The sequence below is a fragment of the Ctenocephalides felis genome, unplaced genomic scaffold (assembly GCF_003426905.1).
Source record: "Ctenocephalides felis isolate EL2017-DRISC unplaced genomic scaffold, ASM342690v1 CF-g0.4_SCAFFOLD_00845, whole genome shotgun sequence".
NCBI classification, from domain to species: Eukaryota; Metazoa; Arthropoda; class Insecta; order Siphonaptera; family Pulicidae; genus Ctenocephalides; species Ctenocephalides felis.
Genome location: NW_020536999.1, coordinates 33,513,408 through 33,538,753, shown reverse-complemented (window position 1 = coordinate 33,538,753; position 25,346 = coordinate 33,513,408). Strand labels below are relative to the sequence as shown.

The following is a 25,346-nucleotide window of genomic DNA, read 5'->3' as shown; positions in this document are numbered from 1 at the left end:
TACAATAAAATTGTACACAGGACAGTGTAATTATTTGATCACTTCTGAAGTGTCCAAAATGATTAAAAAATGTTCTACATATTATTAGGTAACCTTTCTTATGGCATCTTTGATTTAACTATCACATTCGTTATACTATCTAAAATTAGATCTATCCAACTTTTGGTCCTTTATAAATATATTTTTAAATCTAGTGAATTGTAATTCAGTGATTATAACATTCATAATTAAATATTGACTATCATTTGGATCTGCATATGTATGCGTTACTGCAACATGTTTATGCAACCAGCTCGACTCTGGACCCCCCATGGGAACACGCATGTCAATTTTCATTCTCCTAGTTACTTGTAATAATTTTTCTTCAATTTTATCTTTTAGTTCATCTAAACCCAATAGTCTTTTAGCAGAAATTGGTAGAATTTTTTCCTCAATATTATCTGTATCTTCTGGACAAAGATCTATTTTATTAGCAACAGTAATCATGTTATTCAAAAGTTTTTCGCTTTCTGGATTATGTAAAAGTAGCCTTTCTAATGTTTTTTCAACATGGGCTTTTTGAAAAGTTCGAGCAGGGTGAGACCAATCTTGAACATGTACTATCACATCCTAAAATTATTATACGACTTTGCATTCTTCATAATTCAGTCAACAAAACGAAATATTCAGAATATTTTCATTGGACGCAATTTAGCTAGTTTCATTTATATTCAAACTAAGCATTAAAAAAAACCCATTCATATTTTCATACACACAAAAAAAATTCAAAAACTTACAGCAATCATAGCATCTTCAAGCGTGGCTTGAAAACATTCCAATAGATTAGTTGGAATATCAGACATAATCCTATAGTATCCATGTATATAACTTTCAAATTTCCTGGTAAAATTCCAGCATGTGCCGTTATGTCTAATGTAGCAAATAATTTATCTTGGGGTGTCAATGAATCACTCCCAGTCAATGCTTTTATTAGGCACGTTTTCCTGAAAAATAAACATAATGAAAATGTTTGATAAAAACTAAAACATTCAGAGAAAACAAATAATTACCAGCATTAGTATAGCCAACAACTGCAATAGTAGGAAAATTTAATTGCAACCTCTGCTTTCGTAATAAATGTCTGAAATAAATTAAAGAATCAATTAATGATATTTTTAAAATAACTAACTCCTTTTTACAATATTAATTACCTATGTTGCCTAACTTTCTGCAGAGCTCTGCTCAATTTAGCTTCTCGTCCATTCAGTCGATGATGTAAATCTGTTAAATCACCAACATAATCATTTGGATCAATATCCCTAACATGAGACCATACATAGGGTAACTCAGCCATAGCAACCTGATATAATTGCATAAGATTGTATAAATTTCTATTCTACAAAAGACAAATATATAATTTATTTGGTACTCACCTGCAATTGTGCTTCCTTACTTACTGCATGCAATCTCAGAATTTGTAGGACCATTGAATATCTATCCAAATGGGCAACCTCAACATTTTTTCAAGATAACGTTTTTGAACATATTTCAAAGTACCTATGCTTATAAAAACTGAAGTCACCTTAAAAATAAGAAAAACTCTATTATACACATAAATTTAATAAGCTTTATTACAAAATAGTTTACCTTATTTTGTTGCTTTTGAAATTTTTGTATCAGCTCTTGCAATTCTTTCATTTTTCCTTTGCCAAAAAGTGTATGTTTCTTTAAGGTCTCCAAAGGCACAGTTATCTATAACAAGACTTTGATATAAAATATTGATAAATTTTAGGTACTTAATTCTCACCTTACCTTGTGTGCAACACTCCATTCTGGTATTGAATTTACTAAAGCAACAGCTTCCGATAATTTCAATTCTGGCGATTCATCTGATTTAGATGGTCCCCATTTTACATAAGGTTGAATAACAAAACAATTATTAGAAGCTGTTCTTCTTGTTAATAAATCAGATGTCATGGCTTCATATTCACTGAAAATATCACAAATAATTAAAAAGATTTTATATAACCACGAGCACATTTATAAATTTATAAATACATTATTTGACCCACATCAATTTTTATATATTTGCATGTGTGAAGAAAGGCATTTTTAAGAACACTTACCTGTCATGGATAATTTCCTGCTCTTGTTCATCTTCTTCATCATCATTATCTATTATATTTTTATTTAATAACCTACTAACACTAAACTTTCTTATATGTAATGGCGGTACGCAAAGCACAGGTTTTGGAGCCCAAAACTGAGACCAATTTAGCAAAACAAATGCTCTTTTAAACATTATGTTCTTTAGATTCCACTTTGCAACTTATATCATTTTTCAATTTCTGTCCTAGTCTGTATTTATTGAACGACTGAACCCCGTAAGTTGCTACAGAAGCTACCAAGCATGCTACAACTACACTTCCTCTTAATTTATATGGCAGACGTTTGAGATATGGTTTTTGAGCAAAATATGTTCCTGAAAGAACTGTTAAAACAGACTATTAATAAATAATCGATGTAAATTAGATCAAAGTAATTTTGACATTGGCAGCACATAAATCCTCACCAATTGCATATGCAGAAAGCCCGGTAAGAAATGATCTTACCCTTAATTCTAGGTTAGAATCAGACCCCATAAGATACCGATAACTTAATTGGTTGCTGTTAATGATAATCATACTGGAGAAATAAATTATTTTTGTGAAATTACATAAATAGTACTTTATACTGAAAGATCATGCAAACTAAACACATACCACGTTTTGAGATTGTTGTGTAAAACTTAAATATAGGTTATTCTAGTTATTTTTATACAGTTGTACCTATAGATCTTTTAATTTTTATAACCTAATTATTTACCTTAATTAAGATTAATTAATTACGAAAGCTTTGTCCTTGATCTTTATCACAAATTTCAATTCATTTTTATTCTTTGAACTGTCAAATATTGTACTGTCAAAATGTGTTGTTAACTTCAGATAATTACCGCACATTTCAAAATTAAAACTACCAACGTCCACATTTTAAAAATGAACTACAGGGGCGCATGGGGCGCATGCGTATCTTAGGGCAAATTGCTGGAACTTCCCCTACCGTAATTGAACATTCGAGAAATAAAAATAATCAGTCAACAAAAATGCCTATGAATAAATATTATAAAAACTAGAATTTTCATTAGAAATTATAGAATTATGTAGGTGCTCGAGTAAGCGAGGCCAATAAAAAAAGAAGAACTATACAAACATGAAAAGTATTAAAAAAATTTAAAAAAATATTACAGACGTGGGATTCGAACCCGATCAGTTGTGACTTTCTTATCACAAAACGAAAGAATATAGTAATCACACGCAACGCAAGTCTAGGATCTAATCGGATTTTTTGCACTTTTTGCTCTGTATCTACTAAACGGCTGGACCTGCCTATACCAAAAACTAATCAGTTGTCTCCACATCAATACGAATCGAATGGCTTTTTGAATAATTTAATTCGGCCGATTTGTTCTCTCAGAACCTACCATTTTTTGCACTTTTTTGCTCCGTATCTTCGAAACGGCTAGACCTGTCTTCGCCAAAAACTAATCAGCACATCTTATCAATACAAATCGGATTATTCAAATCGGTTGATCGGTGTTCCGATATCATCGACGAAAATTTGAAATATGCACCATATGCACATTGGGACAGTCCCAGTCTGGGTGCAAGCAAAAGGACCGGTTGGTTCTTTAATAACTGGAACACTTGGAGAAGGGATTAAATCAGCGGCAGAGCTTGTTTAGATGGAACAGTAGCAACTGGTTTTCCAATTTCCTAAAATCATATAGAATAATCAGTATAATATTTTTCTGTTAGTGTAAAATATGTCTCATTGTGCACTTACGGGTGCTTTTCCACCGAAAACGACGGAGTTGATAGATGTTAGAAGTGGATATTTTCCGCCTTCGCACAATCCACGGAAATCATCGGTTTCAATGCTCCAAACCATAACTCCACCCAGTCCAGTTTCTTTAGCGAATTGAGCCTGAAAAATGAAACAGATATTAAAATATTGCTTTAAAATTTATAGTTCTAATTTTAATGCGTTAGTTTTGCTTCACCTTCAATGCAATTGATTCAGGATTATCGTAGCTAATCCATTGGTTGTCTTTGTGCATATATGGTACTTTTTGCTCATCATCCCAGATGATGGTCCATTCAGGAGAATTTTCATATTGGCAAATCTATGGAAAAAATAACTAGGTCTTAAACAATTAATTTATTGATTAAAATGGTAATTAAAATATTTAATTTACTTCGTTGTAGCCAAGCATGCCACTTTCTTGAGTGAAAGGACCAGCCTGTCCAGCAGTTGTAGATTTTGCATAGAGACCATTATCAGAAGGGTTGGAAAGTGTGAACGTCTTTCCGTATAATGGAACACCCAAAACTATTTTGCTCTTGATTGCACCAGCATTGATCCATCCTTGAATGGCGGCTTGCTAAATATTGGTAAACCAGTTAATAATGAATATACAATTTTGAAACATTTGAAGAAAAAAATATACAAATCGGAATAATGATTTTCAGAAAAAATACTTACAACATTAAGTTGTCTATTATCAAAAGAGATATCTTTGGATGAAGGAAGCAGAGGTGCGTTTTGTCCAGTACGGCCGTCCCAAGGACCGTGCATATCATAGGCCATAATGTTGATGAAATCTAAGTATCTGCAAATGAAGGTTTAAAATTAATCAATGATGATTAAGAAGCTAATTGTATTATGACTGTGTATTAGGCACTATAGTAATATTACTTAGACATTTGAGGTACATCATATGAGGATGCGATGTAGGATTCTGGGGCAGCAACAGCGGCTGATAAGAACCACCCTTCGGCATCAAATCTGGCACGCAATTCTTTTAATAACTTGATATAGTTAGCCTAGAAACAAAAACACGATCAAAGTTTAATAAGGTAATTCATAAATTATGCAATATTTTTTTCTAAAATGTGTTTATCACCTTATCAGCTATTGCACCTCCTCTTTGGGCAGGATATTCCCAATCAATATCAAAACCATCTAGTCCATGTTCTTTTGTGAAGGCAACTATGCTGTTGACTAGATTGGCACGAAGAGCATCGTTAGCAGCAACCTGTAAATAGTTATAAATAGGTGTCAAATATTCAACAGGTTTCAAAAATATAGCAATTAATCATTTTATATACTCACATTGGAGTAAGTAGCTGATCCTTCATTCCAACCTCCAATTGCTACAGAAATTTGGACTTTCGGGTTAATATTTTTCAATTCTTTTAGTTTACGCAACCCTCCTGCAATTGCAAAAAACGTACGAAAAACTGTGTAAGCGTTATATAAAAATATAATACTTGAAAAAAAAACTTTTGTGTTAATCGTATTAGAATCACATATTCATTACAATTTAATTTTCATTGATCTTACCGTTGTTGATTTCATTATTTGGATCTAAAATGCGAACACTTCCATCAGCTGATAATCCTACAAAAGTGTAAATAACGTGGGTGCATAAAAATGGATCAATGTCGTCAACAAAAAATTTTCCATTTCCTGGTCTGTAGTTGGCCCAGCTTCCAAAGTAACATACGACTTTATCTGAAAAAAAAAATAAAACCATCACTGAATAAAAATAAACTTCAGTTTGAATATTTAAATTTGAACAATTTATTACACTTTATAGTCAAAAAATTTAATTTGTATCACTAAAAGCAATAAATAAATAAATCGGTATAAAAAATAGAACAATATTTTTTATAGGTTAATAGATTATAGGTAATCAGAAACTTATTTTCACTTAGTTTTTTTTTATCAAAATCTCACCAGTGGATGCATTGGCTGTAGCCAAAACAGTTAAAGCTGCAAGGACTCCTACAAAAACTTTCATGGTTAAAAATTGCGGTGTAAATTGGCAGCAATTGCTACTTAATCTACTGCTGAAGAAATTCAAATTTACCGTCTTTTATATAAATTTCATTATTTGCAAAACGTGAATCAAGCAAATAATACAAATTGATAAGAATTTATCTACATGTCAATATACTTTTTATAATTTATTTTTTTCATTAACAAAATTTGCGATAAAGAACAATGCTTGCAAAATTTAGTAACCTTAAGTAAATAATGATTAAACAAAAAAATGTTTTTTGATTATTAATTGATTTGTACTTTCTGATCCTTGTAATATTCACTGTAATCATAGAATGATGTAAAAAAGAATAATATATCATATACTTATTATATAACATATCTATAAAGATCGAATTTCAAAAGAAAAAGTATATGAAAATGGAGATGCGGTTGAAAAGCTTAATCTATAGTAATAATGATCAATTATATGCACAATTTAAATAATTAAATTTAAATTCATTCGTTCCTTAAAATATTAAAAATACAGTTTTTAGGTATTTTATCTTTAATAGGATTCTTATTTTATTGAGCTTTTGTGAATTATTATAAGAATTTGGAAAAATATGTATTTAATATGTACATGGCTACCATAATGTTATTTTGGTTATGACATGATCTGTTCAAATAAGTACATAAAATATTGACATAAGTGTAACCGATTAAACTGGTTTTTGAATGCTTTCTATAAGTATTTTTAATTCAAGGTGAACAATTTTCCTTATTAATTTAATAAAAAACACCTATCTCGATTCAACGTAACAAGAATTTTCAGTATTCAAAAACTGACTTTTGAAAGATACTTCAGAATACTGAAAGTTCTTGTATAAGTAAGTATTCTTGTTACGTTGAATCGATTACAATTGTATAGTATAGTATACATACATATTGTATTATAATGTATTGTTTTGTATTATATATTGTATTGTATAGTATACATATTTAAATTTGTACAATTACTATAGATAAAACAATTATACAATTAATTAACATAAAAGTATGATTGTCATATAATAACAGATCTAACAGATAACAGAAAGGTACCCGAATTTTACATAGATCCCAGAATTCGTTCTGAACTGATTTCAAAAACTCATTAATGGTTTCAGAGGTAATAATTGAGCAGGTTGTTTAAACAGCAATTACTATTTACTATTATTATTATAAAATAATCAACCTATATATTTCAATTTGAAATATTATAAAACAACAGCTAGACTTAAGTATCTTTGAAGTTTCGGGTAACATTATTTATTGGGAAGTTAAAAACTATTTAATAATATTTTGAACTGCAATAACTATTCATGGATATTGTTTATTTTCTATGGCACAATATGTAGTCATATAACCCATATAAAAAGGTCTTCAATAATTAAAACAGCATTTTTTTTATAAGTAACTATCGAGGATGTTTCATATTCTTCTATTACAAAAAATAGTATGCAATTATGTCATTAAAAGAAAAGGGTTGAAATTGAAAGACTGTAATTATTTTACTACATCTAGCAATTAATTGTTTAAAGACACAAGACGCTTATTAAATCTTTATATTGTTTTCATTTTTCTAATTTCTGTGATAAATTGATCAATCCATAAATTGATAGGGTAAAGCGAAACAATAGGGCTTATATGTATTTTAGACAAAATTATAATATATACATTTATAATATTTTAATATATATATTTATATATATATATATATATATATATATAAATTTATAAAAATTATTTATTTTGCGTAATGAAAATAATATATATTTCGAAATAAATATCATTTCCTTCTGCCAAAGATTAGTTTAATAAATAAAAAATGTATCACTCATTTCTAACAAAAAGACTATTTATGCTATTTTAAATATCAGTTGATATCTTATATTCTTCTCATATTTCTTATTGTAGTTCTTAATAAGAATATCTTATAGGAGTAAGAGATGGTATAAGTATCTAATTAGAATAGTTTTGTTAGGAATAAATTAAAAAAAAATCTCATTTATAAATAAAGTGAATTACTGTAAGTGATTACTGTAGTTCAGTAAATAATAGTATTGAAGAAGATAAAATGTATTACTTTGAGTGTATTTTCAAAATTGAAATTTTATTTTCTTATTGGAATGCATTGTTCTATATATGTATATGTAAAATACATCATTATTAATTTATTAATTAGTCATCTGACATGATCAAAATTCGCAAACACGACATTTTGTTTACTTTTAACCGAAATAAAAATTTGATCAATACTGATATAATATTTAAATTAGATACGTAATACGAATTTTTACAAGATATTACGTTCTGCATTATTTAAATAAATATTTTTAAGCATGTGCGATAATGAAATTTTTATATGTTTGCCATATGTCGTCATCAAAAATAATTAAAAGTGCGATAAGCCACAAACGAATATTTTGGCGTAATTAATGTTTAAGTAATTTAGTCTATGATAGTTAGGATTAACATTTCTTACTAAAAAAAATATTTTCTATGAAGATTTTTACAAAAATAAAACATATCAAGAAATGAAGAGCTAATTGCTTAATTTAATTGTTACATGTTATAAAAATATATCCTGTAATACCTTTTCAGATATGCAAATTGCAGCGTTTGTATCGTTTAGCGTAATCATGCTTAATTGAACCCTTCTATGGAAATATTTTGATTGCTTTAATTTTTTATGGCCTGGCTTTAGAAGCTTCTCAAAACCAGATTATAAATGGTATTTCTTTTAATGGATTAACCAAAACCGCTGCGTTAGTTCTTAAAGTCAACTCATCGTTATTCGAGTTATACTTGAGCCTATCTTTTAATAAAGCTGTAAATTTTGAATAAACAAGAAAAAAGATAAGAACGCGATTAAAATTTACCTTCTACGTATTTTTTTTTCAAATTATGGTGTTTTATTTTTAAATTAAATTGCTACATCTAAATGATATTGAATAACATATTCAAGAACATTATGGAATAAAATTTTGTTATAATGCTATGAATATTATTTTTATTTTGCTATAATATAAATAATGTGCAACACTTAAAAAATAGTAGCACACGTTTGCAGAAAGAAATCTTGTCCCATTTATAAGAATTTTAGCCAATTTCATCAATATGGATCGAGACATTCGCAAAAATCGTCTTCTTAAGTTCAACATTATGGCACTGAATCAAATCGGTTTGGTATATTTCGATGACCAAAGATTTCCTAAATTTGAATATTGGAAAGGTGTCTTTTGCGTATTTTCATTTGTTATTTTCAATATAACCGAATACATGTTTGTCTTCATAAATATCCATGACGTGAGTTTGATTTCTTTGAATCTAGCTACGTCTTTGCTTTATTCTTCTCTGATTGTGAAAGGCGCTACTTTTATATGGCATAATAAAAAGTATTTCAAATTGATGACAGATATGCATAATGCAATGAAATTTGTAGAAAATAGTAAACATGATCAATTAAAGCGAATTCTTGATAAACACGTATTCCATTGTTATGAAGTAGCTGTTGCAATCTTCGTTTTCACCACGATATCCCTGATAATATTTTCTGCATATCTTTTCTACACATTTCTGGTGGAATCAGTGTAATTTATACATATTCATATTTTATTTATTATATACTCTTCATAATTTCATTGATTTATTATTTTCAAATTTTAGACCTGGTGTGACTATCCACCCATTGGCGATAGATTCCTGGTTCCCATTCAGATCTGATGAACATAACGTCATAGCTTATTTGATGGTGCAGTGGATTGTTTATTTAGTTATAATGTTTGATTCTTTTTGGAATACTTTACTCGCAGCGATTTTAATTTTTGCATGTGCTGCTCTTCGTATTCTTAATTATAAATTAAGTCATCCGGAAGAATTCGTAGCTATTAAAAAACCAGGAGAGCAAGATGATGGCATACCAGAACCAGCTTTGTACAAATATGTTTTAAACTGCGTCAAGGATCATTTGCTTATTATCGAGTATGTACAATGATGCCTAGAAATTCGGTGATTGATATTCTCTAAATCCTTTTTTTTTCAGATTTGTGAACGACTTGAGAGATATATTAGTAATTCCAATGGCATTAGATTTTATTGTGTTCACAGTTTTGATCTGTTCTCAACTATTCCAACTGTCATCAGTTAGTTTCTTCTGTCGATGTCATTGAATTTCACTAATAATTGTTTGTATAACATTATAACATTTCCAGGTTCCAACTGGTGCAATAGAACTTATTGTTGTTTACGGGTACATTGCAAGCTCGTGTACAATTTTATTGATGTATTATTGGCATTCGAATGAAATTTCGTTAGAGGTAAAATATTTCAGAAGTAGAAGATATTAACATAATTTATAAAATAAAATGCAATGTTTCAGAGTACTAATTTGTGTCAGGCAGCTTATGAATCTTCATGGGTAAATACCAGCAAACGAGTAAAAGATGCATTGCGATTAATTATGGTTAGATGCCAAAAACCACTCGTTTTTCGTGCTGGATTTTATCCTATGAATCTGAGTGCATTCATAATGGTATATTTTTTACATTTTATCCATTTATTTTAAATAGCCTAAGTAATTAATTCATAATCAAATTTTATAGATATTGCGAGCGGCTTACAGTGCATTCACAGTCATGCGTCAATTTGATAAATAGTAATAATTGTTAAAGATTAATTAATTAATTCAATGTTACTGATACCTAAAAAGATGAAATCAAAGAAGGTGCTGATAACAGATTTCAATAATTTATAAAAAAGAAAAATAATAGTAAGATTTCATAGATATGTATCCTTACATTACAATTTAAGAAACTGTGAATAGGCCTAAATAATAAACATTATACGATAATTAGCTGTTATATAGATACAAAAAGAAATACAATATTCACAACAAAGCATTTTTAACCATAGTAATTTGTATCTTTGTTGATTGTACATAAAAATTTAATTGGACACGTAAAATAGTCTTTGACACGTTTTTGAATTTTTTATGATATATACTTTCACCCAACCAAATTCCTTGCACCAAATTCTCGTGATTTAGTTTCTCGTACTACTTCACTTACAGAAAATCGAGAAATATATACTTCAAACTATTCGAAAATATTTTGAACTTTGAACATAATTGTAATTTGTATGAAATTAAAATGGATCACGATATTCGAAAAAACCGTATGCTAAAGTTCAATCTGATGGCACTAAATCAGATTGGTCTTGTATACTTTGATGATCAAAGATACTTGCGTTATGAATATTGCAAAGGAATTTTTAGTGTTTTTTATCTTTTCATTTTTAATATTACCCAATATATGTTTGTTTTCTTCAATATAAAAGACGTGAATTTAATTTCTTTAAATTGCGGCACGGCAGTATTAAACACAACCCTTGTTGCAAAAGGGGCCACTTTTATTTGGCACAATAAAGTGTATTTTAGACTCATGACGGATATGCATGAATCCATGAAAAGAATTGAAAAAAGTGGAAACGATGAAGTGAATAAGATATTAAATAAATATGTCTGGCATTCTTATAAAGTTACTGCAACAATTTTTGTGTTTACGACTATAACTCTCTTCATATTTTCCGCCTATATTTTCTACACCTTCATCATAGCAGCAGTGTAAGTAATTTATTTCATTTTTGTCATTTAATTAATCCAAACCATAGGTGAATATAATTTTTTGAATTATATAAATCCAAATTTACGATACAAACGTTTATTTTTATTTGTGTAACAATTTCAGCGGTTATTGTCGGTTATTTGATGCCGTGTGTGCATCACTAACATCTAAAATATCATAGTCCTAAAAAAAATTGTTGAATTAAAAATTAATTAATTGAAGTTTGTAATAATAGACCGCACTTTCAGGACGTACACCGCCGTATATGTTCTAAGCGTGTATTAGAGTTGTATAATTAATACAATGCAGATATTTTAAACCAGTCTGAAGATATCAAATAGAAATCGCAATAATTAGTTTTCAGGCAAAAAAACTTCATTTTCGACAAAATATTTGGAAAATTCAACTAAATCTCGATTTATATTGATAAAGTCGATTATTTACTTATATCGGCAAGTTCATGTGACTTGCATCGAGGCGAAACGCCACTTACAACTAATATGATTTATAGTTTCTTAAATATAACCGATATTTTTCAGACCCGGTGAGGAAATCCACCCTTTAGCGATAGATTCCTGGTTGCCATACAAAACACATGAGCATACAATTGCGACTTATTTATTCTACCAAGTGATAGCTTATTTAGAAATTATGTTCGATTCATTTTGGAACACACTTTTGGCTTGCCTTCTGATATACCCGTGTGCAATGATTCGCATATTGCAATACAGGCTGAAAAATCCACAAGAATTTGTTGAAAGATCAAAATATGAGGCAGAAACAAAGGAAGAAGTTGAAAAATATAAAGATATTTCTGAAGAAGAGATGTATAGATTTGTGGTACATTGTGTGAAAGATCACTTAATAATAATAAAGTATGTACGATGTCTGTTATGTTACTTTAGCATTTATTTAAAACATATTTCTATAAAAACAGTTCTAATTCCCATTTATCATAAATATAATTATAAGAAATATCTTCTGTAAAAGCATGTTGATTTCCTTAATGTATTCATACCATAAAAAACGCACAACGTCTCGAGTAGTCTAAGGACATTAAAAACCTACCAAATTTAAATTTATTATTTTTCTTTAGTATAGTATAAAATCAATTTTATCCATTTTCATATGTATTTTCAATTTTAATTCAGGTATGTTGAAGATTTAAGCAACGTGCTTGCAATGCCAATGGCTTTAGATTTTTTAATGTTCTCTGCTCTGATCTGTCTGCAACTGTTCCAGTTATCATCAGTAAGAAAACATACATAGTTTTTTTTTACGTACTGAACTAATGATTTAATTCTTGTATGTTTATTTATTATTTAGGTTCCTTCAGATGGTTTTGAACTCGTTATAATTTGTGGATACATCGGAAGTGCTTGCACTATATTACTAATGTATTATTGGCATTCTAATGAACTATCAATAGAGGTAAAGTATTAAAATAAAAACCTTACTAATAGTTATTATTAAGTACATTCCTCATAATTTTAAAAAATAAATATAATAACAATATTGGAAACCACACAATTTGTAAAATTCCAGTAACTGATTTGTTTTCAAACACCTTCAATGTAAATTTACTCTGCTCATGAAGTACTATTCAATTTTTTCCAAAGCACAACTCAACTTTTTTCTAATTATGTTATTTATTAATATGAAAATTAATAATTATTATTAATAATGATTAATTTGTGTTACTGCTTTCAACTTTCTTAATTAATGTCTGTAGTTAAGTATATCAATCAAATATTTAAAGTATAAATTTCTATTTATTAAATTTAATTCTAGAGTCTTAATATGTGTCAAGCTGCATTTGAATCCCCATGGATAAATAGCAGCAAAAGAATTAAGAATGCATTGCGTCTGCTAATGGCCCGAAGCCTGAAGCCACTTGTTTTTCAAGCCGGCTTTTACCCAATGAATCTTCGAGCATTTATTACAGTATGTCCCATGATATTCTAATTATTTTATGAACGTATGTTTTCATTAAAATATTTTTCAGATATTAAGAGGTGCTTACAGTGCATTTACAGTGATGCGACAAGTTGATAAATAATTTATTATTTTACTGTAAGTAGAAAATATGGAACAAATGATTTATAAATATCTAAATTTATTTTGTATTCATTGTTGTCTAAAACATTTGAATAATTATTTACAAATTACATTTATATAGTTAAATAAAAAGAAATACCAGGAGAAAATAAATTAAAAAGTTCTAATAATAATCTTAATTTAAACTATTTTAAAAAAAGAATTTAGCTTACTTAATTACCTGAGTCTAATTTTCTATGACTTCAAACTGATCATCTAGTTCCAAATCATTATTAGATTCATCTATTTCATATAATTCTGCTTCTGAAAATAATGTAGCGAGATCTACTTTGAGAGTAGCTTGTCTTTCCAAGGAAAATTGCTTGAAAGTTTGAGCATAACTAAGAAATAAATAATCAACACTATCTAATTTTTGTGTGTTACTATTCCTAAGTTTATTCATAACTTCTTCATGATTCAATTCAACTCCTTTGAAAAAATCTGACATTTCATCAAAAGTATTGGAGTGATTTATATTTGGCTTGGAACTAGGTTTTGTAGTATGTGTGATTTGTTCTGTTTGGGACGATGTTATTAAGGAATCAACTACATCTGAATATATTTGCTTTTTGGCACAATCATTAAACTGTTCTATGCTATCTAAAGTCTTATCTAGAAATGATAAATGAGCAGCCCACGGATATTTTCCTATATGTAAGTTCTGTTTTCGAGCTCTCCTGTAATTGATGTAACCCCTTCTCAGAGTTCTCCAGTATTGTCTTGCAGCCATGGCTTAAATTTAAGAAAACTTGTTAGAATTTTGTCAATTGTTATTTAATAATTGTGGTACTTACTACTAATATTCAATTCAGAAGATATTTTGTTCCATAAAGGATCATTTATAAATCTATTTCTATAGTGCATATGATACCTATCATATATACACTCATGTTTTGAAACGAAATCAATTATTTTTTCCTTCAACTCAACAACGTTCGCTTCAGCCATGTATAATCCTTGTAATTGTAATAATAATATTCAGAGTTTATAGAAACGTATAGGTGAGTATAGGTTATAACACAACTGTCAAAACTAACGACAGACATCTTCACGTGTTTACTGTTAGGCCGAGGGCGCACGTTAAATATAAGGTTGCCAACCTTTCAACGAAATTAATAACAAATTTGAAATTATGAGTAAAGTAGACCCTCGCTTTACACGGCACCCACGGAGGTACACGGTTTCCATACTCCACGGTATTTACAAAAAACAGAACAGAATTTCATCTGAAATGTGCATTGCTTGAAAATTCTCATCTTTGCAGTTTTTTTAACTTCACCCTTAGTCGAACCGAACCAAAACAAATATGAGAACCTGTTTTTCAACCAGTCTTTTAATTTTAGCATTCCGGTATAAAAAATATTCGCATAAGACCACTAATTATATTCTCATATTGCATTAAGGTAGTATGCATATGCATACCGACTATGGTCAGCACATTTATTTAATAATCAATATTTAATATCTGTAACTTTGGCGACGTTAAATTTAATTAAAGGCGACATTAAATTTAACTAATCACTGAAATATTTCTCAAAAATATATACATTTTTTTCTTATCACCTTATTTAAATGAACCTTTCTATCACATAAATTATTTTAACATATAATATAAATTTAGATATTTTAGATTTATATGATTTTACAATATGAAATTAAATTGAGTTAATAATCTTTAAAAATCAAAATATAAATACAATAAAGAACGCTTGATAAAATAAAAAATTGGCAGCAACTACATCAAGCCAAGACAAGAAAACCAACAAGAAAAATAATAAAAAAGAGATAACAGATTCTTATTGATAATATAAACAACATTATTTAAAATTTTAATTCAATAAAGTGAGATGACGCGAAGTACATATAGCATACAATACCATCCAAGTTTATGTTTTTTTTATTACTAAAATCAATGAATTTTATCAAACAATTAGCTTAACAAGTTAAGTATTATCTATATCTGACGCTCATAAATCTAAGTATTCCTCAAAACCATAAATTGCCTATCAGTCGTTTAAGAATTTTCAGTTTCTTTATATCTGGAACAAAAAGATTCAATTGAAAATATGTAAAAAATAAAATTATTTTGACTGTAAGTAATCTGATCTAATAATATCACAATTATATTTAAAAATTAAACAATCAGTTATATATGAAGTAATAAGCAAAACATAATATTTTGTATAAAAATTATACTTACTTGCAATTAGTGCATGTATAAAATACAGTTTGACCCTCGTCTGCTGACCGTAACTGTAAGGTTGCATAAGACATTTTATCATTGCCACATTTTGGACATCGTCTTTCTATGACAGGACCTTCTGATTCTTTTTCAGTAATTTTTGCTTTTCTCTCTTTTTTTGATTTTGAACCAGTGTAAGTATCAGATGAATTAAATTCGATATTCATGAAAAGTTCCATATTACCAAAAGCTAAAATTTGACAAGTACAAACCATAACTATCATTATTTTGACAAAACATTTTAAAGCATTATTTATTGAAATACTAGCCTTCTAAACCATATTGCCGATTGCATAAATAACAAGTCACTTTCCCAGAATTTTTCAATAAAGGTAATATAGATCCACAGTCGGAGCAAAACCCAGGAGTGGTTTCAAAATTATTCATTTTGAACAGTTAAATTTCTTTAAACCATTCCATACAATAAATAATAAATATATTTATGTTTTATTAGTACACATAACCTAAAACTATCTGTATAGAAGCTTAGCACGTGCCAGCTGTCAATATTTTTTTATGTTGGTACTCTTCTTAACCTAAAAATATTGAAAAGCACGTTGTTTTGACATTTAATAGTAAACATTTAATATTTGTTTAAAACTTAATTAAATAAAATTATTAATAATTTATTATCTTATTTATTATATGAATAAATATGTCTAAACGTCCAGAACATTTGGCACCTCCAGAAGTAGTAAGTATAATTGAGTTCTCATTTGCTTGAAAATTTTATTTAATTTAAAATTTAGCATAAAATGATTGATTTGTGTCATTATAATATTTATATTTTTACTTACAGTACTACAATGAAGAAGAGGCAAAGAAATATACACAAAAGTAAGTCCTAGGAATAGTGTCAATATATTTTCATACTCTCTATCCCTTTCTCACTTGACATAGTTAATTGCTATATTTTTACTGATTTATAATTATTATAATAATAATTCTTTTAATAGTTCCAGAATTATTGAAATTCAGACTCAAATGTCAGAGCGAGCTATAGAATTATTGACATTGCCCGATGATGAACCATGCTTATTATTAGACATAGGTTGTGGATCTGGATTATCTGGAGAAGTACTTGAAGAGCAAGGCCACATTTGGGTAGGAATGGATATTGCACCTGCTATGTTAGGTAGGATTCTTTTTCTTTAAAATCTTTGTAGTTGAAAGTTTGAAAATGATTTCTTTTATAGATATTGCTGTAGAGCGTGAATTGGAATGTGGTGATGTTTTGCTTTCTGACATGGGGCAAGGATGTCCATTTAGAGCAGGATCTTTTGATGGTGCTGTTTCAATATCTGCTCTTCAGTGGCTATGTAATGCAGACCATAAAAGTCATAATCCTGCACAAAGGCTCAAAAAGTAATACTTCAAATTGAAGTAGATTTTTACTGAAGTAGATACTAATTATAATGTTTTGCAGATTTTTTGAATCTCTATATGCATGTTTAACAAGGCAGGCTAGGGCTGTATTTCAATTTTATCCTGAAAATGCAAATCAAGTTGAATTATTGACAACACAGGCCATGAAAGTAATTATTTCTTCATTAAATTAAAATTTGATAAAATCACTAATATATAATTTCTATTGCACTACAGGCTGGTTTCTATGGCGGTTTATTAGTAGATTACCCAAATTCTTCAAAAGCAAAAAAATACTTTTTAGTGCTCATGACTGGCGGTTCAATGTCTATGCCACAAGCATTAGGAACCGAAGAAAATGGTGATTCTAATTGTGTATCTTATGCTAGAAGAAAACAAGAACAATTACGCAAAATGAGAGGTAAACCAGTGAAAAAGTCAAGAGAATGGATCTTAGAAAAAAAGGAAAGGAGACGTAGACAAGGTAAACCAACACGAATGGATTCAAAATATACAGGAAGGAAAAGGAGTGGTAGATTTTAGAAATTCGATAATATATAAAATTTATGTATATATTGTATTATAAAGAATCATAATACATTAAAATAAATGTAAAAAAGTTCTGTAATAAATTGTTGAAAATGATATGGTATAGTGTTAATTAATAATTTTATTTACTAGATCAACAAATTAAAATAATTTAGAATATAAAATGATACAGTACTCTTAACAATTCTTACATAGGCTTTTTGGGATTTTATAAATACATCCCATTAACAAGATAATCTGGATCATGAGCATGTGCTGATTTTCCATGTCTTCGAACTCTTCTTTTGACTAATCTAAGTCTACAACCAATTAGAACAGCTAATGCAGCAGTTATACATACACCTAAAATTATCATTAACAATAATCAGATATTTATATAAGTGCATTTATTGATTGACTCTAATACCTTTGTAATTAATTTTATTTATAAATTCAATAAGTTTGCGCATTTTCTTACCTAAAGTCAATGATAATACTGCTCCTCCAGGTCTTTCTGCTTCACCACCTAGCTCATCAGCCCATGGTGATTGCTCTGGATTGGAACCCTTCTTATCAGAATCTTCATGGTCATGAGAAGCTGGCGTAATTTTATGTATGCTTTCGACTTTTTTGGGTTGTTTTTGTTGTTCTTCTATATCTACATATTCTTCCTTATTTTCTTCATGTTTATGTGGCATATGCTTTGATTCTGTTGTTTTGGCTTCAGATCTATCTGGACTAGCAATTAAATGTGGTTCCTTAAATATGAATTTAAAAATATTTATAATTGTATTATATACTATGTGAATCCACATATAGCATACACAACCCAACTAAAAAAGAAACACATGTAAGAACTATAAGGATTTACCTTTTTACCAGTTATATGTGCAGTTACATCCAGTGGTATAGGCACCTGTCCATTTTGCTGGATCCACTCTTGATGCCATTGTGGTGGTTGGTTTTGTTTCGGCAGGTCATTTAGAGTGGGAATAAGGATAGACTGTTGTCTGTTAGCTAACCATGGGTTCTGTTGTCCTACTTGTTTTTGTTGCAAATGCTCTAAAATCAAAAAAATTAAAAGTTATAATAAATAAAATGCTTAATAAAATCATACATATATTAAAATTTATAAACAATAATTTAACTTTATTAAGTTTTATATGTCATTTAAAAAAATCACCTAGTTGCCACACATCCACTCCACCTCCGCCAGGATGATTTCGATAAACCTCGGAAGGTTCTCTGTAAGCGAGATTTTGCCGAACTTTGTCTGTTTGAGGGTCCACATACTGGGAAGCTATCGACTGAAAACTATTCTGATGATTAAAGGCTCTACCATCAATATCTGAGGATAAAAGAGTAATCATAATATAAATTTAAGATATTTATAAATACTTTTATTATTTATACCGTATGGATGATCGTTTGATGAATGAGGTATCCAATTCGAGTGCGCAACATGTCCTTCTTGTAAATCACTTACGACAGCGATATTAGATTCTCCTTGGTTGTATACATTACTTAGGGGCTGGAAATATCATATTGCTAATTTATGAAAAATTATCGAAATAATAATTTATCGTTAAAATTACTATTAAAGTTATTTATTATAACCATATTTGTCATATTTTCCTATCACAACCTTAAGAATTATTGCAATTTATATTCGACGTCGTACAACTTATGAAACATTCATTTGATACTATTTGAGTTTATTATTAGCTAGGGAATGCAATACCGGTATACCGGTATACCGAATTATCGGTAAACCGCCCGATTTTTTGGCGGTATTTTTACCGGTATTTACCCCAAAAATATCTTTACATAAGCGCTATTTGATACATAATACACTAAAGTTTAAATTTCTCGGAACAAATTTATCTTTAAATTCCATAATCGCATAAACAGCTATATCTTCAAGTGATTCTATAGGATAAACAAATGTCAAATATTATCTCAACTCGTCATTAAACTTAATATTTATTGCTTTACTAAGGGCTTCATATCGTGTTACAACAAAAGAATTGGAGTGATAGATAATGTTTGTTTCATCTTATGTAAAAATGTAATGGTTTTTTAAGTGATATTTGCGCCAAAATATTTTATATCATACAGATCACCTCTGTATAATCTTTATTTTTTTCTTTATACATAATAATTATGATAATTACTAAATATTTTTGCTTACATATTACAATTATAAAATATTTTTCGAAAACGTTTTTAAGTTTGAAAATACTACAGAAGCATCACATTGTTTTTCATAACAATATTCAACAATCATAGTAACTTATTATTTATCTTGACAAAGTATCCAATCTTAAATTAGTGTAGAATTTTTTTTTAATATTGGAGATTATGCTAATTTAACACATCGGATTCAGACAATACCGTTTATTATAATAATGTAATATGATCTTTTATGAGTTTTTGGTCTTTCTTACACATAAGTTTGTTTTTGGTGAAAAGTACTCAATATACTCGATAGTGATAATGAATTAATTAAATTGGATATAGTTTTGTTAAATTATTAATTAAAAAAATAAACTTATTAGTTTATTTTATTGTTTTTATTGTTTAGTTGAATATGGTTGTATTTGTTTATAGATTTTTTTAGATTTGTACTAGTAACTTTCAATTTTGTTTACGTTTGTTGAAGATTAAAAAAATACCGGTAATTTACCGATATTCCGGTTTTAAAATGAAAAATTACCGAAATACCGGTATTGAAAGTTTCCATCGGTATTGCATTCGCTAATTATTACCTTGTCATATGGCACGATTGGTAAGATGGGTTTCGGCAAAGTGGGTTGGCTCTGGACCGGTGCGCTATTCTGTGGAATCGGAGTAGGCAAAGGCGGACACCGCAGTTCGGCGGCTTCGTCGCTTCCGTCGATGCATTGCGGAATGCCGTCGCATGCGTTATACACGGCTATGCATTCACCCGAATGGCATGAAAATTGGTATTCGCTGCAGTGTTGAGCTGCATTTTTTGCAGCGGGAATTGGTTCTGAGAAATATAATTATGACGTATATTTCGATACCAATCAACTGTTACAAATTTACAAATCGGGCAAAACATGGTGTACAAAAAGCGCTTAAAGATAAATATCCTATGACTACCAACTATTGTAATAATCATCATTTATTAAATTTTAGACTGTTCTGGCAATAGTAAAGTTGAAAGAGGACCTTTTTGTTTTGTACTTACTTGATGGTGCAGTGGTTGAAATGTTGATTTTTTCTTCGATCGGTGCCTTTGAAGTCACGTGTCGATTTTCACTAGAATTTAAATGTATTCTTATAAATTTATAAGAAATTATTTTGCTACTTTTCATAAATATATGTATAGTAGAGTAGTTGACAAAAACTTTATTTTATAGTTCTATAAATTAAAACTTTGTAAAAGTGGTATATGTAACAAATTAATGAATAAGTGAACAACATTATGATTTGGGTAAATTAGTGTTATAATCGTATTAATAGTTGTTGTGCCTTTTACAATACGACAAATTCAATACAAGAGTATATTTAACGACACAATTTTGAAATTTTGACGAGGCCTATTATTTCAGATTTTAATAAATTTTTGTAATCATAACACTTTTCAGGGGCCTGCAATATTTAAGAATGTTGATTGACGCTATAACTATTCACTAAATCGTTGTTTACAAAAATATTTGGACTTTTCTGAGATTGAGATCTCTGAAGAGATTATATCTCGAAAAACTAACCAACGAGTCCTTATTGAACCACATAAAATAGCTTTTAGGTTTTTGGTGCAGGAACACACACACATAGTTTTTCCATTATTGGTCTCAAAGACTTGAATCGTTGAAAAAACAAAATTACCAAATCTTACTTTCTTGTCGAAAAAATACACTCCTTCTTCTGGAAGATAATAAATATCAATGAAAATAGAGATGCGTAACTCACTTCGGAGTTTTCACTCCGATACAACTCCTCTCTCGGAGTGAATCCGAGTGGAGTTGTTTCACAGGATGTCCGATTTCCCTAAACTGGTACTAAATCTGTTAATATGTGCAGATATTTGCTTGAGATTTTTTACTAATACAAAGATTTGGGTCGAAAGATGTGGTTATTTTCTCGTCTCACAGCCAGTTTTAGGACTTTCCAGGTGTATGATGTCTCAAAATAATGCTATTTTGTATTCTATATTCTGTACACAATAATGTTTGTCCGTACATGAGCTCTTTCAATGGTATACAATCAGCTAAAAATATTTAGTATTTGATTATAACTTTTACACAATTATTACTTTATAATTGTATAAAAGTAATAGTATGCTAATCAAACTACCTGATGTATAATTAATTCTCGAAAAGGAAATATTAAACAAATATGAGGTATTATTATTTTGTGAAAAATCTTATAAACAAAGATTGGTTCTTATTTCATATATAAGGTTTACTGCATTATTTTCATATAAACACAAACATATTCAAAGAACTCTATATTTTCTCTTCAAAAATAATTACAAAATTGATTTTGATTCCCAAGTTTTTTGTCAATTTGAGATTTGTATGCATACTGAAATGCATTAAATAGTACTTATTATAATAAAATGAACAAAAATGTTTGAACTATTCGTAAACTATTTCCAAAGTCATAATAAATCCTTAGATATGTTAACAAAATACTATAGAACACATTTGTGCCAAGTATTATGTTTCAAAGTTGCCGGAGTTGTGGAGTTGTTAAGTGGATATAACTCCTCTCTAAAGTGGAGTCAACTCCTAACCGATCCGGCTTCGGATATGATAAGCCCATCTCTAAATGAAAATAAATAACTTCAACCTTATATTTACCTTACTGATGCTATTCTAGACCTAAGATTAGCCAACTCCTGTTCGTGTTGTGACATATGACGTTGACTGGCTTGTTGTGCAGCTTCCGCCATAAGTTGCCTTTGTACTTCCTGTTTGAGTTGTTGTCGTGGAGTCGTTAATACTGCGCTGCTGTAGTTGGCGTGTCGTGAAAATTTACATCTGAAATCGTCTGGGGGTCCACAGTGGAACATATAACATGAACCAGGATTCTGGAAATAAAAGAGACGTATTGCATCGCTTGCTGCGGTGGATTACAGTAGGGACAGTCGGGGCCGGTGCCCATCAGGGCGCCAAATTTCTAAGATTGAGGAAAAGTTCTCAGTTATCATTGAATTTGACAATTTGGATAATAGAGAGATTTGTAAATGAAGTAAATGTTTAAGAAAAATATATTCTTCCAATTTTGGGTGACGGATTTATGTAGGATAGAGCGGGGCTAGTGGAGCAAATTTTCACTTTAATGGATGTAGCTCCTCAATGAAAAGTATCAATAAATTGCTATACGGCTTAATGGATTTGTTGTTTATCGCTTAACAAAAGTGTTAATACTATTTTTTGGTAATAAGTAAAATTTAAAAGCTACAGCTGTTTAAATGCAAAATGTCAAGTATGCTCAATATGCCCCATAGGTGGGGCAAGTTGAGCACTAAAAAAGTATAATGAAATCATAGGTTCAATGTCGATTAATGATGAAATAAAATAAGTTTTTAATAACCAGTTCTATATTTATAGTCTTTATTGACAGAGAAAACAAAACTTATAGCAATTTGCTTTGAATAATTAACGAAAAGTAGAATCAACAAAACAATATCGTATCTTAGGAATTATTTTACCATTATATTCAGTATTTTTGTTTAAAATCATTATTTCTTTATATTATTACTTATAGACTTAGCTTAAATCTTAAAAATAATAATTAATTTCTGGAAGTTAATGGTAATTGTCTTAATGACAGAACAAGTTTAGCAACTATGCTCAACTAAACCCAACTCGGAATTTCAAAATAAAAGTGAGTTTATAAAAAAAACCGTGAGAATTATACTCAGAATCTCTGTGCATATTAAAAGTACTATAATTATATGAAAGAATAACATTTACCTGATTAAAAATAAATAACATTTGACTAAACCAGCCGAAAACTCGTGATGAATGACTTTTTTTACTTTTTGGTCTCAAAATAAACAAAACGCCAGTGAGCCTCACTCCCAAGATGTTTATTTCTCCCAAACCTCTATCTTTCCGCCATATAATGCCTAAACGGACGGTGAATAGTTTTCGAGATATTTCGATTGCTCAACTTGCCCCTATGCTCAACTAGCTCCGCTCTACCCTACTTCCAAAATATTTGCACAAAAAAATCACTTTCTGATCGCTTAGGTATTGATGATTTATGGGGAATGGCTATATACAGTTAATAATAGTGTTGAATAAAAAAGTACAAAATGTACAATCAATTTTTGCAATTTTTCATAATGTTTAATTGAAAAGAGTGAAAATTTTCTCGCCTATTAATTAAAAAATTCTATGGGAAAAATATTAATGATTTTTTTTCCTATAAATTACAAATCTAAATAGAAAGACATTGAGTAATTAGTTTGACAAATAACATAGAACTTTAAAAGGAAAACCACAGTGGTTCACCTTTTATTAATGTACTAAATTATATCTTATCTAAATTTTGGTATAAATATGAATATGATAGTCTATTCTTACCTTCTCTTCGTAAACAAAAACATCACACCGAGTTGTTTCACAACAGAGTTCCAAGCATTGCTCCCTTGTCGACAGCTCGGTTTCATCGACAAATTGAGCCCCCATAGCCGTGGATTCTTCCGTCCTTATTATTTTATCCGTATGCACATCGAAAGCTCCCGTGCAAACTGAAGAACTTGACGTAGCCTGTGTCAACAGGTTGACAACGATGAAGAATCCCCAAAAAACACTTGATAAGATTTTCTCCGTTTTCTCCGACGACATATTTATTGCGATGTTTTTCGTTACATCTGAAGTCAAAATGCACTTCGGTGAAAAGTCAACGGATTTGTTTTCTTCGAATCCACGGCGCGGCCATGCTATCGCATGCTCCACGATACCGGAGTTCCGATCGATATTTGCCGAGGTGGAAGAAATAACAGGAATGCGCGCGCATTTGAGCGCAACATACATAGGCAACTTCAATCATTATTAGTCGATTTTATTTGTTTTTATTTATGTTATCATAGTCGATGATAAACCAGAACTAACCTGAACGCCACGCCACCACAAGGTAGGAGAGACATAACCATAAGTTTTTTTTTTATTTTTTATTATATTTTCAACAGCAATCAGAACCTTACGTCCTATGAGCTGTTGGGCTGAAACTTCTATATTTGATGATTTTTGTTATTAGAATTAATCTAATAGGGCTGACTTTTTATTGGTGCAGCAATGCCGGGCAAGAGCTATTTTCACTTGGAAACATATTGCTATCTATATTTCCAAGTGAAAATCGTTGTCACTGCTGCCTGACAACGATACCCCTGAAGTGGGTATCGAACCCGGGACCTCTGATTCAGGCCCCGTCGCTCTTAACCGCTTACCTACGGGCGAGCCCAATCATAAGATTATAGCAATATATTTTTATTTAATTGAACATCATTCGCACCCGAATGCTCAATCAATGGATTGGAATCCGATTGAGACATTCTAAGTACTACCAAAAATGGCAGATGTTTTAAGATGAAATAATTGCAAATATATAAAAAGAAAAGAAAA

General features: G+C 29.6%; 9 protein-coding genes across 10 annotated transcripts; 3 read left to right on the top strand and 6 right to left on the bottom strand.

Annotated features, from left to right (window-relative positions):
• Nucleotides 1–135: 135 nt before the first annotated feature.
• LOC113382499 (putative GTP-binding protein 6) lies at nucleotides 136–2,141 on the bottom strand. The gene is given in 10 exon segments (XM_026620841.1): nucleotides 136–609; nucleotides 777–844; nucleotides 847–983; nucleotides 1,040–1,120; nucleotides 1,191–1,339; nucleotides 1,413–1,480; nucleotides 1,483–1,561; nucleotides 1,627–1,731; nucleotides 1,792–1,969; nucleotides 2,106–2,141. Coding segments are annotated over 9 exon segments (1,326 nt in total). The 5' UTR covers nucleotides 1,957–1,969; nucleotides 2,106–2,141.
• A 43-nt stretch (nucleotides 2,142–2,184) lies between these two features.
• On the bottom strand, nucleotides 2,185–2,828 carry LOC113363953. Of its 2 annotated transcripts, XM_026606430.1 has the most exons (3): nucleotides 2,742–2,828; nucleotides 2,552–2,664; nucleotides 2,185–2,470 (listed from the first exon to the last, which is right to left on the bottom strand). In XM_026606430.1, the coding sequence occupies exons 2-3, from the start codon at nucleotides 2,661–2,663 to the stop codon at nucleotides 2,274–2,276; spliced, it is 309 nt and encodes a 102-aa protein (XP_026462215.1). In that variant the 5' UTR covers nucleotide 2,664; nucleotides 2,742–2,828; the 3' UTR covers nucleotides 2,185–2,273. The 2 variants fall into 2 exon arrangements, with proteins under 2 accessions (XP_026462215.1, XP_026462216.1); XM_026606431.1 differs by having other exon boundaries at nucleotides 2,552–2,744.
• A 906-nt stretch (nucleotides 2,829–3,734) lies between these two features.
• LOC113382487 (acidic mammalian chitinase-like) lies at nucleotides 3,735–5,881 on the bottom strand. Its single transcript, XM_026620835.1, has 10 exons — nucleotides 5,818–5,881; nucleotides 5,422–5,592; nucleotides 5,191–5,291; nucleotides 4,982–5,113; nucleotides 4,774–4,901; nucleotides 4,561–4,687; nucleotides 4,274–4,459; nucleotides 4,079–4,201; nucleotides 3,862–4,002; nucleotides 3,735–3,791 (listed from the first exon to the last, which is right to left on the bottom strand). The coding sequence occupies exons 1-10, from the start codon at nucleotides 5,879–5,881 to the stop codon at nucleotides 3,735–3,737; spliced, it is 1,230 nt and encodes a 409-aa protein (XP_026476620.1).
• On the bottom strand, nucleotides 5,490–14,635 carry LOC113371249. The gene is made up of 3 exons (XM_026611887.1): nucleotides 14,399–14,635; nucleotides 13,786–14,336; nucleotides 5,490–5,592 (listed from the first exon to the last, which is right to left on the bottom strand). Exons 1-2 carry the CDS (start codon nucleotides 14,550–14,552, stop codon nucleotides 13,792–13,794), a joined length of 699 nt encoding a protein of 232 aa, XP_026467672.1. The 5' UTR covers nucleotides 14,553–14,635; the 3' UTR covers nucleotides 5,490–5,592; nucleotides 13,786–13,791.
• On the top strand, nucleotides 9,188–10,541 carry LOC113382476 (odorant receptor Or2-like). Its single transcript, XM_026620826.1, has 6 exons — nucleotides 9,188–9,192; nucleotides 9,553–9,867; nucleotides 9,929–10,028; nucleotides 10,098–10,202; nucleotides 10,265–10,417; nucleotides 10,488–10,541. The coding sequence occupies exons 1-6, from the start codon at nucleotides 9,188–9,190 to the stop codon at nucleotides 10,539–10,541; spliced, it is 732 nt and encodes a 243-aa protein (XP_026476611.1).
• On the top strand, nucleotides 12,216–13,566 carry LOC113382468 (odorant receptor 49b-like). The gene is made up of 5 exons (XM_026620819.1): nucleotides 12,216–12,382; nucleotides 12,659–12,758; nucleotides 12,834–12,938; nucleotides 13,299–13,451; nucleotides 13,513–13,566. Exons 1-5 carry the CDS (start codon nucleotides 12,216–12,218, stop codon nucleotides 13,564–13,566), a joined length of 579 nt encoding a protein of 192 aa, XP_026476604.1.
• Nucleotides 14,636–15,518: 883 nt separating the features above from the next.
• On the bottom strand, nucleotides 15,519–16,324 carry LOC113371260 (DNA-directed RNA polymerase I subunit RPA12-like). Its single transcript, XM_026611898.1, has 3 exons — nucleotides 16,116–16,324; nucleotides 15,805–16,036; nucleotides 15,519–15,643 (listed from the first exon to the last, which is right to left on the bottom strand). Exons 1-3 carry the CDS (start codon nucleotides 16,231–16,233, stop codon nucleotides 15,619–15,621), a joined length of 375 nt encoding a protein of 124 aa, XP_026467683.1. The 5' UTR covers nucleotides 16,234–16,324; the 3' UTR covers nucleotides 15,519–15,618.
• Nucleotides 16,325–16,439: 115 nt separating this feature from the next.
• LOC113371241 (probable 18S rRNA (guanine-N(7))-methyltransferase) lies at nucleotides 16,440–17,754 on the top strand. The gene is made up of 6 exons (XM_026611879.1): nucleotides 16,440–16,540; nucleotides 16,646–16,683; nucleotides 16,803–16,981; nucleotides 17,043–17,211; nucleotides 17,273–17,381; nucleotides 17,449–17,754. Exons 1-6 carry the CDS (start codon nucleotides 16,502–16,504, stop codon nucleotides 17,752–17,754), a joined length of 840 nt encoding a protein of 279 aa, XP_026467664.1. The 5' UTR covers nucleotides 16,440–16,501.
• Nucleotides 17,755–17,968: 214 nt separating this feature from the next.
• Nucleotides 17,969–24,569, bottom strand: LOC113382457. Its single transcript, XM_026620811.1, has 9 exons — nucleotides 24,306–24,569; nucleotides 22,572–22,801; nucleotides 20,954–21,024; nucleotides 20,508–20,752; nucleotides 19,153–19,270; nucleotides 18,923–19,087; nucleotides 18,611–18,801; nucleotides 18,218–18,497; nucleotides 17,969–18,102 (listed from the first exon to the last, which is right to left on the bottom strand). Exons 1-9 carry the CDS (start codon nucleotides 24,567–24,569, stop codon nucleotides 17,969–17,971), a joined length of 1,698 nt encoding a protein of 565 aa, XP_026476596.1.
• Nucleotides 24,570–25,346: the final 777 nt, after the last annotated feature.

Bases quoted from the DNA above. Each gene is read 5' to 3' on its own strand.
- LOC113363953 (XM_026606430.1), bottom strand. From the start codon at position 2,663: ATGATTATCATTAACAGCAACCAATTAAGTTATCGGTATCTTATGGGG. The intron at 2,471-2,551 runs GTGAGGATTTAT...CTGTTTTAACAG, and splicing joins GCTTTCTGCATATGCAATTG to TTCTTTCAGGAACATATTTT.
- LOC113382487 (XM_026620835.1), bottom strand. From the start codon at position 5,881: ATGAAAGTTTTTGTAGGAGTCCTTGCAGCTTTAACTGTTTTGGCTACA. The intron at 5,292-5,421 runs GTAAGATCAATG...TTGCAATTGCAG, and splicing joins AAATAATGAAATCAACAACG to GAGGGTTGCGTAAACTAAAA. The intron at 3,792-3,861 runs GTAAGTGCACAA...ATATGATTTTAG, and splicing joins TTTTCGGTGGAAAAGCACCC to GAAATTGGAAAACCAGTTGC.
- LOC113382476 (XM_026620826.1), top strand. The intron at 10,029-10,097 runs GTTAGTTTCTTC...TAACATTTCCAG, and splicing joins AACTATTCCAACTGTCATCA to GTTCCAACTGGTGCAATAGA. The intron at 10,418-10,487 runs GTATATTTTTTA...CAAATTTTATAG, and splicing joins ATCTGAGTGCATTCATAATG to ATATTGCGAGCGGCTTACAG.
- LOC113382468 (XM_026620819.1), top strand. From the start codon at position 12,216: ATGATTCGCATATTGCAATACAGGCTGAAAAATCCACAAGAATTTGTT. The intron at 12,383-12,658 runs GTATGTACGATG...ATTTTAATTCAG, and splicing joins GATCACTTAATAATAATAAA to GTATGTTGAAGATTTAAGCA. The intron at 12,759-12,833 runs GTAAGAAAACAT...TTTATTATTTAG, and splicing joins AACTGTTCCAGTTATCATCA to GTTCCTTCAGATGGTTTTGA.
- LOC113371249 (XM_026611887.1), bottom strand. From the start codon at position 14,552: ATGGCTGAAGCGAACGTTGTTGAGTTGAAGGAAAAAATAATTGATTTC. The intron at 14,337-14,398 runs GTAAGTACCACA...CTTAAATTTAAG, and splicing joins TTCTGAATTGAATATTAGTA to CCATGGCTGCAAGACAATAC.
- LOC113371260 (XM_026611898.1), bottom strand. From the start codon at position 16,233: ATGAATAATTTTGAAACCACTCCTGGGTTTTGCTCCGACTGTGGATCT. The intron at 16,037-16,115 runs GCTAGTATTTCA...GTCAAATTTTAG, and splicing joins TCGGCAATATGGTTTAGAAG to CTTTTGGTAATATGGAACTT. The intron at 15,644-15,804 runs GTAAGTATAATT...TTTTTGTTCCAG, and splicing joins TATACATGCACTAATTGCAA to ATATAAAGAAACTGAAAATT.
- LOC113371241 (XM_026611879.1), top strand. From the start codon at position 16,502: ATGTCTAAACGTCCAGAACATTTGGCACCTCCAGAAGTA. The intron at 16,684-16,802 runs GTAAGTCCTAGG...TTCTTTTAATAG, and splicing joins GCAAAGAAATATACACAAAA to TTCCAGAATTATTGAAATTC. The intron at 16,982-17,042 runs GTAGGATTCTTT...TTTCTTTTATAG, and splicing joins TATTGCACCTGCTATGTTAG to ATATTGCTGTAGAGCGTGAA.
- LOC113382457 (XM_026620811.1), bottom strand. From the start codon at position 24,569: ATGTCGTCGGAGAAAACGGAGAAAATCTTATCAAGTGTTTTTTGGGGA. The intron at 18,802-18,922 runs GTGATTTTTTTA...TTTTGATTTTAG, and splicing joins AGTGGATGTGTGGCAACTAG to AGCATTTGCAACAAAAACAA. The intron at 18,498-18,610 runs GTAAATCCTTAT...TTCATATTTAAG, and splicing joins CACATATAACTGGTAAAAAG to GAACCACATTTAATTGCTAG.